General features: G+C 43.0%; 1 protein-coding gene across 13 annotated transcripts in view; it reads left to right on the top strand.

Annotated features, from left to right (window-relative positions):
- LOC129733133 (chondroitin sulfate proteoglycan 4) overlaps nucleotides 1–14745 on the top strand; it is a 54914-nt gene that overhangs the window by 35628 nt on the left and 4541 nt on the right. For all 13 annotated transcript variants that reach the window (XM_055694739.1, XM_055694732.1, XM_055694736.1 and 10 more), the window contains exons 8-10: nucleotides 4254–5798; nucleotides 5856–6156; nucleotides 6215–6580. In XM_055694739.1, the coding sequence (XP_055550714.1) occupies nucleotides 4254–5798; nucleotides 5856–6156; nucleotides 6215–6580 (2212 nt within the window). The remainder of the gene's footprint in view (nucleotides 1–4253; nucleotides 5799–5855; nucleotides 6157–6214; nucleotides 6581–14745) is intronic.

Raw genomic sequence — 14745 nt, forward strand, 5'->3', positions numbered from 1 at the left:
TGTCCGCAATTCTTTTCGTTCAAATCCGACCAGTTCGCGGTTTCAAGCACGGTTTGAAGTTCATGGAGAACTACTGTTCTAATTGGGGTTTTGAACATCATCATTCGAAGGCCAAAGTAGGTTCGATATCCAGCTTGATAGTCGTTGGATCTCCTTTCTTGTGTTATTGTCGGTGGTTACCACACAGTAAAAAATTTTGAATTTCACAAGTCACGTAGTATATCTTCTCATTTAGATTCAGATTGCTTTTGACGTAAACCACGATTTTGTTTGAAACTTATGTGCAATATCATTTAAGTTTGCGTGGATTACGATGGAATTTTTCATCAGAAGCAATGGAGGTAATTCTTTAATTTAATTGATCCCAAGTTTACGAATTCATCTACGACTTCTAACTCATCGCCTTTTCCTTTCATATACTTGGTTTCTGACGCAATTATTTCTAGACCAACTCTCCTATCCTCAACTCCTAGTCTGACGTAAATTGTCTCCGTCATCCCAAAGTTTCTCTTAATAACTTTGCTAGCTTTGCTGAAAAGCGTGCCTCTCGTTTCGATGCCCGTTTGTCGAATTACACCCTCAAGTGCAATGTTGAACAACGTGCAGGATAGTCTATCTCCTTGTCTCAACCAACTGGGCGCTTCGAAGGCATTTAAGAGTGTCTCCGATAGGCACACGAAATACATCACTCGTTCCAAGGAAGCTTCGATTAGTCCTCCCAGTTTATACGGAAAACCGTGATCATAAGTTATTTGTTACAGCTGGTCTCGATCGACGCTTGCAGACGTGATGTGTGAGCACGTTGTACTCCCGGCATTTCTGAAGCCAGCTTGGTACTGCTCTACGAATCCTTTTGCTGGAAGAGAAAGACGGTGGAGCAGAATCCCCTTTGATCTCCAGGATATCGAAAACTGGGACACTATTATCGTTTGTAGACACTCCATGCTTCCCTTTCGCCTTCTTCCGTTGCTCTGCCATTAAGGTTCCCAATGAAAAATCGACTATCTCACGCTCGCTTGTGATCAGGTTTCCCTTCTCGTCCCTACACATATCTGGGTATCTGGTTTTTAGTCCTTACGGGATTGGTTCACCGGTTTGCGGTTTTGTCGTGTGAAATACCGTATATAGTTTCAAGCTACTATGTGGTGGTTTGTGATGTTCGATAAAAACTGGCCATCAAAGAGAACGGGGTTTATTTGATTTGTTGTTCGTTGGTTAGGTAATCTCCAGGTGGCTTTGCGGGTACCTTTGTGTGGAAAAAAAAATGCTTCTAATCCCCAAGATCGGGACACTGCGAAGTTGATGCATCGTTGGCTGTTGTCGTTCGTCGTATGCTGCCTCCAACTGCGCGAAAAACGATTCCTTCTCGTCGTCAGATGTACTTTCGCCTGTAGTTGAGGAAGCAACCTTTAATCTTCAACAAACACAATCCTCTCGTTAATTGCCTTCTAGTAGACCACGCGATCCCGCATTCCGCCCAGCCTACGAAAAGCTCATTGGCTACTTCACCGCTCTAGTAGCACTGGGCCTTGCCGCCACGGACTTTCCACACTTTTTCACCTTTGCGGCAGATCTCCTGCAGAGTCACGATATCAAACTTGCGGGGTTCTAACCAGTGTTACGAAATTTCGGCACTGCAAACTTAAAATGATACAACAGCAATTTCACTCTCACTCTCTTCGAACTGACATTAGGACATCGATGGAATAAATGATATGACTCTGTTATTATCAAAATTATGTGAGCGGGGCCATCCATTGTATGAAGTCGATAAAGTAGATAAGCATCTACACCCTCAACCGCAAACACATCACTAAAGTAACACAGCATGTGCAAAGTCACAGCAAATCAGCAACGCTGGCTGTCAACATAATCATTGTCTGACTGAGTGGAGCTGAACGCAATTTTCATTTCCAGCTCGTTCGTGCTGAAACTGATACTCTCAGTTTTCAGTTTCAACTGTGAATCGATCACTGACAGTGAAATATTGCAACCCTGGTTGGGCCCAATTATTCTGAGTTATTTATTTTGTATTGTTAGTAGTGTAATTGTTTAGGTCGAGCCATTGACATCCGTATACCGAGTAACAGTGAATGAGAATTGTGCCCGCTGTCAGCTATCAGATAAGTTAAGCGTTGTTTGACCAATAAATAGTTAATGGGTTCGATGATGGCAATTTCGGTCACGGGTTACTTTAAAACACGTTTTATTATGTCAAAGCCGACGTTTCAAGGATATATTTCCTCGTCCTCAGGGCAACTACGATTAACAGTTTACAATTTATATAGATTAGTCACACGAATTAAGTTATTACATACACAACTTACAAACAAAACAAACAAGTTCTCATCAAAATTTGGTGCATTGGTGTTAAATTGCTGTTGGTTAACTACACTACACTGTGGATGTCAATAATTATTGGTTTACAGGTATTAGCGCTACATGCGATGTAGCACATTACAGCATTACAGGTATTAGAAATGTGCTACATCGCATGTGACAGATCCGCAATAAATTATAGAACGGACACGAACAACTTAAGCATCGCTTACTCCGGCACGCTGCGATCTCTCACATGTTGATGCAGACTAGTAAAGTCTCTATCACTCTCTATCTCTGTCTTGCAACATTATTTCTCTCCGTTTTGACGCAACATTTTCCGACGGCTTTAATCGTGTGTGATGTGTGTTGGAAGATACTGTGTAAGTGTAGCTCATCCGTTTGCATTTTTAAATTTTGAAAAGTCACAAACCAATAATTATTTTACATATTTGACATCCACAGTGTAGTGTAGTTAACCAACAGCAATTTAACACCAATGCACCATATTTTGACGAGAACTTGTTTGTTTTGTTTGTAAGTTGTGTATGTAATAACTTAATTCGTGTGACTAATCTATGTAAATTGTAAACTGTTAATCGTAGTTGCCCTGAGGACGAGGAAATATATCCTTGAAACGTCGGCTTTGACATAATAAAACGTGTTTTAAAGTAACCGTGACCGAAATTGCCATCATCGAACCCATTAGCTATCAGATAAGTGTATGAAAAGTGACGGAGATATGCTATCTCGTTAAAACATACGTTGAGTTATGGGCCCTTAAAACATGGCACGATGCTATAAGAGTGGTTTCGATAGGTTGCCTCACGTTACCGAATCTCGTGATGGGGTTGCCATCTTGGCTATAGCGTTCGAATCAACACGTTTCTTCATTCAGACACCCGTTCCGAGTCATACGCTGTCGTAAGCCACCCATAACCTAAAAAAACAGACGCGCAAAAAGATAGTGAGTTCTTCCGAGGAGGTCATCCCCCCTTCTTCTCTTTCCCTGTCAGCATACAAACCCACCGCGGGTTGGTTACCATGATCTTCGCTTGGTTGATCGTATTCCGGCTGGCGCCAAGAGGAGGTGGAGATAGGAGTTCCTGAGCAGGATGCCACGTACAACAATTGGGTCTATTTTACGCCTGCAAGTACACGAAGTACTGGTGGTACGCACTGGTCAGCCATTCACCAACCGCTTAGACGTAGTGTATTTGCCGTTTCAATGCGTTGGCACTTTTAATGCGCAGCAAAAAAAAAAATTTCTGATTTTAATTCTAATCATCAAATCATAAACCATTGAACTGTTCTAGATTGCACTAGTTTTGTATTGAATTATATTGAATTGGAATTCCATTTTTGCATATGAGCAATTTGGTTTTCGGCATGGGTAGTCTACTCATCATTTACTTAGAGTAACTATTATGATTCGACCTAATAAATCTAAAGACTATTCCACTAGAGCTGCTTTTCTAGACATAGAAAGGGCATTTGACAGTGTTTGGCATTTAGGTTTAATAGCTAAAATGTCAAATATTAGTTTTCTATACATCATAAAAATGATGCCAAGTTACTTGACAGACAGCGCTTTTTAGGTTAACTATTTGAATGGTAAATCTGATAGATTATCTGATCTGACCTGTTAGAGCTGGTATAGGAAGTATCTTGGACCCAATCCAGTATTATTTCTGTACTTCTGATCTTCCTGGTTTACCATCAGGAGGTAAGAAATTTCTTCTTTGTGTCGATAGAAGCATTTCTCTTTAACGGAAAAGCAGACAACTGCAAAAAAGTCTAGATATTTAGTAAATCTCCGATCGGAGATTCCGGTTTCGAGCCACGTCTGGATGAGAAAAATTGTATTCTAAGTCTAAGCCACACCTAAGTCGCCTCACCAAATAAATAAAACTAACAGACTATTTACCCTGCAGTTCACCGTCACCCTGGGACCCGTAACGACTCCGACGTACGACTTCCGCATCTCCTTCACCAAGCTTCGCATCGGTGTGATCCGTCAGAACAACATGTACATCAACACGAAGGACAACACTATCCGAGCCGACTATCTCCTACACCAGACCACACCGATTCCGACCTTTGCGCGGAACATAATCTACACCGTGGTAAAGCCACCGAAATTCGGTATCATCTACGTTGAGGGCCACCCGGAATACGCCAAACCGGGCGATTCGTTCACCCAGCAGGAGGTGGATAAAAACATTATAAAGTACCGAACCTACCATTCCGCTTACGGTAACTTCATCGACTCCTTCGAATTTATCGTGTCTGTGCCCGAGTGCGATGACGTGCGAGGAAAGGTCGATTTCGTCTACAGTACGCCGGACTATCTGGCGAAGCAAATTATCTACCAGAAGCGTGAGAAAATGTTTGTCCACGAGGGTAATAAAACCGCCCTGTCCAGGACAAATTTCGATGTGTTGTTTAATAAGTTCAGCTTTCTGACGTTCAATTTGACTCACTACCCGCAGCACGGGTCTTTGTGTAAAATTAACCCGAGAACATTCGAGAGTAAAGAGGTGTCCTCATTCACCCTGCAGTACCTCTATCTAGGTGATATTCACTATTGTCACGATGATTCGGAATCTTTCGAAGACAGCTTTCGACTCTTAATACTATCGGATAATGAAACAGATTTCCAGTTCGTGTGTGAAATTCAAGTTGAGATTACGTTGCTGAACGATAACGGACCTTATCGGGTGTTCGACAAGCCCTTTCACATCGTTAGGGATGAAACCAAATTGTTGACGTCGGTCGATTTGAAGTATGCAGATCCAGACATGGAAACTCGAAGCACGGATATTGAGTATAGATCAGTGAGCAGTTCGAATGGCGAATTGCTCAGAAACGGAAAAGCAGTTGAGTTTTTCACTCAGGATGACTTGGACAACCGAAGACTGTTGTTTCAACATAATGGTACGGATCAAGGTCGTTTGTCGTTTATCGTCACCGATGGTCTGTACGAGGTGCCTGGTTCTTTGGAGGTAGAAGCTTCCGATCCGTTTCTCAAAATTAGAGAAAGTAATGCGTCGATTGTTCAAGAAGGTCGAGCAGTGCTTTTAAATTTGGATGATTTGAACATTGATACAAACTTGAATGCCAAGCCAGAGGAGATTCAGTATCGAATATTGCATGAACCCAGCAATGGATTACTGAAGCTGCTGGATAGTCATTTCGATGCGAGTCTAACATCTAATATGCTTGCGGCATCCTCAACAACTGCAATGAATTTCACACAAGCCGAAATCATCGCTGAGCGATTAGTTTATTGGAACAGAGATGTAGCTTCGATGGATAAAATAAAATACCGTGTCAGTACAAAGGGAGTTTGGGCCGAAGGTCAAATTGTGATTAGAATCTATCCCCCAGCCTATTGGGAAGCACTGAGAATTCGCCGCAATCAGACACTGTTTGTGGAGGAGTCAACCAGCGTAATTATTTCTCGCGATATTTTAGAGGTTTGTTTAATTTCTAGTAGTAAAGTGGATCTTAAATCATGTTTCTCTCGTTTGTAGATTGTCCATCCGAACATTTCGCCGGGGGATATAACCTACCTGGTGACTACTCAGCCCCAGCACGGCTACCTTGAAATTCAGTCCATAACTTCGGACGATGAGTACAACTCGAAAGTTTTCGACCAATCGACAATCAACTCCGAGAAGATGTTCTACATACAAGCGGGGGTCAACCAATCGTCGGATTTCTTCACCTTCGATGTCACAAATGGAATCACATGGCTTCGCGATTTGATGATGAGAATAGTAATCATTCCCGAGCATTTGTATATTAAAACAACGCCAATCATTGTGGAAGAAGGTTCGTATTGGATCGGAATTATTTTTTATTGTGCATTCCCATTTTTTTTTTCATTCAGGAAAAAGCACAAAAATACAACCCAGCGACATGGTTCCGTTTTCCGAGTACTACAATGGCAAAATTCTAGAGTACAAAATTCTAACCCATCCGTCGCATGGAAGTATCAAATCAGGCAAATCTTCTAAGGTGAATCGTTTCACGCAGAAGCAACTGGAAGCAGATGTGATCACGTACGTACACAACGGTAGTGAAAACTCCTCGGACACTATTCAGATGGTGGCACTCGGTAGGAACAAGGAGAGCGTACCGTTTAATCTGAATATACAAATATTGCCGATTAACGATGAAGTTCCACTGGTGGTTACCAACACGGGAATGCACATGTGGATTGGAGGAAAGTCGATGATTCAGAGCACGGATCTTAGTAAGTATTTCAGGATAACTCTATGTGATATGAAACTTGATATCGCTTTGTACTAATACAGCAAACATGGAAAGGTTCATTATGCGGGGTTTTTTCAAGAATTAACTTTTAACGGTAGAAAAGGTTTAATGATATTGAAAAGATACAAATAAGGAGCGTACAGTGGGCTGGGTAGATTTTTATGCTTACACCAATATAATTTTTATTAGACCCCGTCTTCAGCAAGATATTTCTAACAAGTAATTTTTGTCACTTTGAAGTGCTAGGAAATATCTATTTGGTATTCGTAGATTTTTCAAAACCCTCAAATTGAAATTCTGCCTGGTAAGTTTTTTTAAGCTTGATTTTACCCATTGCATCATTACTTTCTTAGTTCGTCTTCAGAAGCCTTAGAAAAAAATGTTAAAAAGTAGCTCCTCTCTATTATAATTATAATTAGGAATTATATTCAATAACATTCAAAAAATATTCTTATCCTTGGAAGCTTTCTGAAGTGATTTTTATTTAATTAAAACTATTTTCTGGTTTTGTCTTCGATAAGCTGTTTCAGTAATTCTAGGACAAATATCAGTTTTTGGGCTTTCTCTGCATTTCCGATGGTATTCCAGTGATTTCAAGTTTGTTTGGAACTATTTTAATATTTTTAATATATTTGTTTAGGATTTTGTTATCCGGGATAGTGTTAACTCGCGTGGTTTATTTTACGAAGATTTGCGATTCTTTCGTTACGCTGCACTACCGAGAGAAAATTTGCAATGCACAAAATTCCGCTCGATTACGTACGCGTACCGAACGACAAAGGGTTTCGGTATGACCGGCGGGAGAGCAATTATCAAAACGATGTGTTCGATTATAATTTCTTTATTAGACTGATTTATCTTCTGTGATCAGAGTGAGTGCATGGGTGTACCGTCGGGAATGAGTGCCGTCGGGTTCAAAGTAATGTGATTTAGGTTGATTGTGTTGAAACATATTTTATTAAGGGTTGAATTGATCCTGAACATACCGGCCGCAGTTGAAACAGTTCGTTTCAAGCATCTTCCACACGTTCTTCATCGGTAGGAGCCAGAGTCAGACTCGTACGAAGTCCTGACTTGTCGTCCTGTGAGTCTTCATCGTGGTTTATTGGTAATTATGCGATCTCCGTGATCCCACGCTTGTACTGGCCCTGAGCAGTCTTGACCACGACCACCCTGACTCGTCCATCCTTGCCAGTTATGGTTTCGATAATTCGTCCCAATGGCCACTGGAGAGGCGGTGTCGACTGTTTCACCAGTACTAATTGACCAGTGCGAACGTTGGAGTGTGTTCGTTTCCATTTTGTCCGTTGTTGGAGCTGGCTGACGTAGTCTAGTTGCCAACGGCGCCAGAGGTCCTGAACCAACCGCTGCATCTCTTGGTAGCGGGACAAGTGTTTTGTGGTGACGTTTACCAGGTCCGGTTCCGGTAGAGCAAAGAGAGGCTCGCCAACGAGGAAGTGGCCCGGAGTTAACGCAGCTCAGTCGTTGGGAGAACCTGAAAGCGGAGAAAGGGGACGGGAGTTTAACACCGACTCAATTTGGGCTACGACGGTTTGGAGCTGGTCCACGGTGAAGGAGCGGTTGCCCATGATACGATGGAAGTGGTGCTTGAACGACTTGATTCCGGCTTCCCAGATGCCGCCGAAATGCGGCGAGCGGGCCGGAATAAAACAGAATTTTATTCCACTTCCTACGCAGTAGTTGTCCCAGTCCTTGGAACGAAATTGGCGGTGGAACTCCGTGCGAGTTTAACTCCGACTCAATTTGGGCTACGACGGTTTGGAGCTGGTCCACGGTGAAGGAGCGGTTGCCCATGATTTTTTATTTTATTCCAAGTCCAAGTCCAAGTCCAAGTCCAAGTCCAAGTCCAAGTCCAAGTCCAAGTCCAAGTCCAAGTCCAAGTCCAAGTCCAAGTCCAAGTCCAAGTCCAAGTCCAAGTCCAAGTCCAAGTCCAAGTCCAAGTCCAAGTCCAAGTCCAAGTCCAAGTCCAAGTCCAAGTCCAAGTCCAAGTCCAAGTCCAAGTCCAAGTCCAAGTCCAAGTCCAAGTCCAAGTCCAAGTCCAAGTCCAAGTCCAAGTCCAAGTCCAAGTCCAAGTCCAAGTCCAAGTCCAAGTCCAAGTCCAAGTCCAAGTCCAAGTCCAAGTCCAAGTCCAAGTCCAAGTCCAAGTCCAAGTCCAAGTCCAAGTCCAAGTCCAAGTCCAAGCCCAAGTCCAAGTCCAAGCCCAAGTCCAAGTCCAAGTACAAGTCCAAGTCCAAGTCCAAGTCCAAGTCCAAGTCCAAGTCCAAGTCCAAGTCCAAGTCCAAGTCCAAGTCCAAGTCCAAGTCCAAGTCCAAGTCCAAGTCCAAGTCCAAGTCCAAGTCCAAGTCCAAGTCCAAGTCCAAGTCCAAGTCCAAGTCCAAGTCCAAGTCCAAGTCCAAGTCCAAGTCCAAGTCCAAGTCCAAGTCCAAGTCCAAGTCCAAGTCCAAGTCCAAGTCCAAGTCCAAGTCCAAGTCCAAGTCCAAGTCCAAGTCCAAGTCCAAGTCCAAGTCCAAGTCCAAGTCCAAGTCCAAGTCCAAGTCCAAGTCCAAGTCCAAGTCCAAGTCCAAGTCCAAGTCCAAGTCCAAGTCCAAGTCCAAGTCCAAGTCCAAGTCCAAGTCCAAGTCCAAGTCCAAGTCCAAGTCCAAGTCCAAGTCTGAGTCCAAGTCCAAGTCCAAGTCCTAGTCCAAGTCCAAGTCCAAGTCCAAGTCCAAGTCCAAGTCCAAGTCCAAGTCCAAGTCCAAGTCCAAGTCCAAGTCCAAGTCCAAGTCCAAGTCCAAGCCCAAGTCCATGTCCAAGTCCAAGTCCAAGTCCAAGTCCAAGTCCAAGTCCAAGTCCATTCCAAGTCCAAGTCCAAGTGCCCCGACGAAGGCAGTCGCATTGTCGCAATGTAGTTCGAGCACGCGACCGCGACGGGCAACGAATTGTTTGACGGCGTTAATGCAGGCGACGGACGACAAATCTGCAACGACTTCGATATGGACGGCCTTCACCACGAGACATACGAATAACGCGACGTAAACCTTTACCGACGCGCCCCGTCTACTTAACGGACGAACGAGAAACGGCCCACAATAGTCCATACCAGAGTGTATGAAGGGTCTAGCTGGTGATAAGCGGACAGATGGATATGGTGCCATGATTTGTTGAGCCAGTTGTGGTTGACACCGGAAACAAGTGACGCATTCACGTACTATCTTGCGGGCGATCTGTTTACCCCGGAGCGGCCAAAATCGCTGGCGAATCGTAGCAGGTGTTAGAGTAGGCCCGCCGTGCAGCGTTCGAATGTGACAGGACCGGGCAATGAGCCAGGTAAGACGATGCTCGGCTGGAAGCAGTATCGGAAAGCGATTGTCGAAGGGTACTCTCATGTTGGCTAGTCTTCCACTCAACCTGAGCAACCCAAACTGGTCCATAAACAGCTTTATGTCCTTGAGTGGTAATTTCGACGCGACAATGGATGCACCGGTGTTCGTGTCTTGTGCATTCCGATAGTAGCGCACTTCGGCCGGAAACGATAAAGACTGGACTTGACGGGCGAGGATCTTGAGCGCATGTTCACATTCTTCTGGAGTCAGTGAACCGCTCATACGTTTGCCTCGAGGAAGTCTGGCATTGTTGATACGACGATACATTAGAGCCACGAAGCGGACTAGCTTGGTGAGGTCCGAGAAGCGGTCGAATAATGATAAATCAACGGTGTTGCTGAGGAATGCGATGACTGGACAGGCTTCTTGCTGCAAGTCCTGAGCGTTTGGCGTCGAAACTGTGCACTCTGGCCAACTATCGACGGGGTCCTTCAGGAAACACGGTCCATGCCACCACAACTCATCATTCAAGATCTGGCTTGCCATCATTCCCCTGGAGGTAAGGTCCGCAGGATTCTGCTCCGTTGGCACGTGCCTCCATGTACGGCCCTTTGTAAGGCGCTGAATCTCTGCGATGCGATTCGAGACAAACACCTTCCAAACATTAGACTGCGACTTGATCCAGTGCAGCACGATCGTCGAGTCCGTCCATAATGTTGGCGGTTCGGTGAAATTAGCAGTGCGCTGGATGTTGTCGGTAAGCTGGCTACCGAGCAGTGCAGCGCAAAGTTCAAGTCGAGTTCAAGTCGAGGATTGTCCACGTAGGGGAGCGACTCGGGACTTGGCAGTTAGTAGATGACTGTGAGGCTGTCCGAACTCGTCACGAGAAACAGTGTAAATGCAGCAACCGTATGCTGTCTTTGAAGCATCACAAAAGCAGTGTAAACTGTACTGCCGATTGTGCACAACTCTGCGTGGCACGGAAAGATTTTGTAGTTGGTTGAGCTCCGAGCGATAATCAATCCACCAGGCGGTGTACTGTTCGGACAGTTCTTCATCCCACTTCAAATTTTTTGCCCACAATGTTTGGACGAACATCTTGGCCTTTACAACTACAGGTCCCAAAAGGCCCAGTGGATCGAACAGTTGGGACATCTCGGATACTACAACCCGCTTTGTTACATCGATTAGCGGTGGCAGATCCGGTACCTTGAACCTAAAGGTGTCCAACTGAGGAAACCAGATGAGTCCTAAGGTCTTCACGGAATGCGATCGATCGATTTCCAGCTCCGACGAAGTTTCCCACATTTTAAATACTTAAAACTGGAATAGGCTTTGAAGGTTTCTCAAGAATCTTTGACAGCTTCCAAAAAGGTTTTGAATATGGTTTCAATTTTTCAACTTTAGTCTTAAAATTTTGATTTCTCAGAAGAGTAAATCTATGTTTAATCTCTTTCTGTAAATCTTTATAAATAGTTTTAAAAACAGGGTCACGAGAACGTTGATATTGACGTCTGCGGACATTTTTCAAACGAATTAGAAGTTGGAGATTTTCGTAAATTATTGGTGAATCAAATTTCATTTGAGCCTTTGGAACAGAATAATTCCTGGCATCAACAATTGCACATTTTTAAGCTTCCGTAGCTTCGTTTTGCAAATCACGCTCATTATTGAAATTTTTCTCAATATGAGTTTTGTATCTTTCCCAATTAGCCTTGTTATAATTAAAAACAGAGCTCATAGGGTTTAAAACTGATTCATGTGATAAAGAAAAAGTTATTGGAAGATGGTCAGAATCAAAGTCAGCATGTGTGATCAAATCACTACATACATGACTTTGATCTGTAAGCACCAAATCAATTGTTGAAGGGTTTCTTACAGTAGAAAAGCATGTAGGACTATTCGGAGACAAAATAGAATAGTATCCTGAAGAACAATCATTGAGTAAAATTTTGCTATTGGAATTACTTTGAGAATTATTCCATGAACGATGTTTAGCGTTAAAATCGCCGATTATAAAAAATTTCGAACGATTTCTGGTGAGTTTTTGTAAATCACCTTTAAAATAATTTTTGTGCTCGCGTGTGCATTGAAATGGTAAATATGCTGCGGCAATAAATAAAATCCCAAGTTCAGTTTGAACTTCAATTCCCAAAGTTTCAGTAACTTTCGTCTCAAGATGGGGAAGAGCACGATGTTTGATTCGGCGATGAATAACAATTGCAACTCCACCGCCGGAACCCTGAATCCTATCATATCTATGAACCACGTAATTGGGATCATATTTTAATTTTATGTTAGGTTTCAAAAATGTTTCAGTGATAATTGCAATGTGCACATTATTTACTGTTATAATATTAAAAAGCTCATTCTCATTGGCCTTCAATGAGCGAGCATTCCAATTTAATATTTTAATTGTTTTATTTAAAATCATTGCTAAATTTTAAATTAGAAACAATTTTAATAGTAAAATTTGTGCCTATTTGAATGGCTTCAATCATTGATTTTGCCTGTAACATAACTTTCATAAGATCGAACATTGCCTGTTGCAAAAAAGAAAGTTTACCTGCCGTAATAAGCCCCAGGCAGTTGACATTAGAAAAAATATTTTCGGCAACAATATTAGCTGGAGTAATAGGTGTACAACTATTTTCTAGCGTGTTTCGCTTACCCATATTAACGGTCATTTTCGAACTTCCAACACTAGGCGTTATAATGTTCGAACTACCTGTAACCTGTGCATAGGTTAACTTTGTTTTGAAGTTTGTTTTGAATTTTGTTTACCTTGCCTTGCCTTAACAATTGCTAAACGGGCTGGGCATTGATAGAAATTCGATATATGGTTGCCGTTACAATTCGCACAGAGAAAAGTTTTACTCTCTTTCACAGGACATGTGTTCTTTTTGTGAGAAGAGTCTCCACAAATGAGGCATTTTTGGTCCATGTTACAAAACTTTGAACCATGGCCATAACGTTGGCAAACACGGCATTGGGTGCTATGCTTTTCACCTCCGCCAAATTTTCGATATAATTCTCATTTTACACGCACGTTATATAAAGCATTTTCAAGCTTTTTCAAAAATTTTTAAAGTTATTAACCTCACTGCGGTTAAAATGAATTAAATAATTTACAAGGGAAATTCCAGTTCGCTGACTGTTTTCGCCTCGTGATTTTTGTCTCATCAGAATTACTTGGGTAGGAGCTATACCAAGTAATTCTGTCAAAGTAATTTTGATCTCATCAACGGTTTGATCGTTGGTGAGACCTTCCAATACGACCTTGAACGGCTTGGCGCTCTTCGTATCATATGTAAAAAATTTATACATCTTTTCAGTTAAATACTGAATAAGACGATTCCAATCTTTCAATGTTTGGGCCAGTAAACGGCATTCGCCTCTTCGGCCATTTTGATAAGTAACTTCGATGTCGGAGAGAAACGTTCTCTTTTAAAAATATTAAATTCAGAAGCAATAGTTACCACAATAGGTGGAACTTTCTCCTTTTTTACAGAAATTTCACTTTGAATAGTTTTACTTTCGAACATGTCAATTTCGCCGGCTTCTTGCTCAGGCAGAATATCATATAAATTTTCACGCATAAGCTAGTTTCAGAAAGAGATGCCTCTCTTTTCCTCCCCGTAGCGATGCGTGGTTTCTTTTTGCGTCCTGCCATTTCAGGTGATACGAAAAAAGTTCAAAAATAATATCAAATTGCAAGTATTGAGAAAGAAAGAAATAGGTAGTCTTGAGAAAGACTGATGTAAGTTAACTTCCAGTCAAAGACCAGTCCACAAGCAACCGAAATTACGTCTGATCTGTCGGGCAGCTCAAGACGCACTGTATTGTATTGCTTCATTTTAGGTAATATGCGTCCTGGCAGGGCGGGATGGTCCAAATCCGAAGGTAGATGGACGCACCGACTCATTTCGGAAATAGCCGAATGGATCGAGAGGCACCATGGGGAAGTTAACTTCCACCTGACACAGATACTGTCAAGTCATGGCTTAGGCAATACCTTCACAAGTTTGGGCATGCGGAGTCCCACAATGTGTGTCAACAATGTGAGGGCGCGGAAGAAACCGCTGAGAATGTGATATTCGTTAATCCTCGTTTCGCATAGGTGAAGAGCGAAATGTTGACAGTGAGTTCCGGCCCGCGACTACTCCGCAAAACATAGTGGGAAGGATGTGCACCTGGAAAGCAGTCAACACGGCTGCTTCCCAGATCGTTCTCCCGCTGCAAGGCATCAATCGACGGAACAGCCAAGTCATTATATAATAAGGGGGTGCACTAAGCACACTCGTCCCTCTTTTGTGGCAATGCCTAATGGCGGTTCCAGGGAGATTCGGGTTCGAGAAATATGGAGAAACATAGCTGTCATCGTGAGGCAGTGCGCCGAGCCCCTTCGCCGCGGGTAGTACCGCTTCGCGCTGTTGCGCGTATTCCTTCGCAGGTTGGGAATCCGGGAGCTGCTTGATGTTGAGCCACGGGTTTCGACTATGTCGTGCGTGATGCACGGACGGCAGTTTCGAGCGCAAGTATACCGCAACTAGGTAGTGGTCCGAGGTTATATCCGCACTAATCCCTTAGATTTGGAATCATCGATTTAACGACTATCCACGCCACACGCCGCACAGTGCGTTGAGCACAGTGCGTAGTAACGAACAACTTTCCTTGTTACATCAACATGTTTTATCGACAAAATCGTGTAGTTTTGATTTTTGTCCCGTCTTACCCTACATTCAACGCACTGTGCGCCGTGTCCAAAATGGCATATTATGCAACTTATTTATTTATTTCGTCACCTCGAATTTTCTTCACC

Source organism: Wyeomyia smithii, chromosome 3 (genome assembly GCF_029784165.1).
Source record: "Wyeomyia smithii strain HCP4-BCI-WySm-NY-G18 chromosome 3, ASM2978416v1, whole genome shotgun sequence".
Classification (NCBI taxonomy): domain Eukaryota; kingdom Metazoa; phylum Arthropoda; class Insecta; order Diptera; family Culicidae; genus Wyeomyia; species Wyeomyia smithii.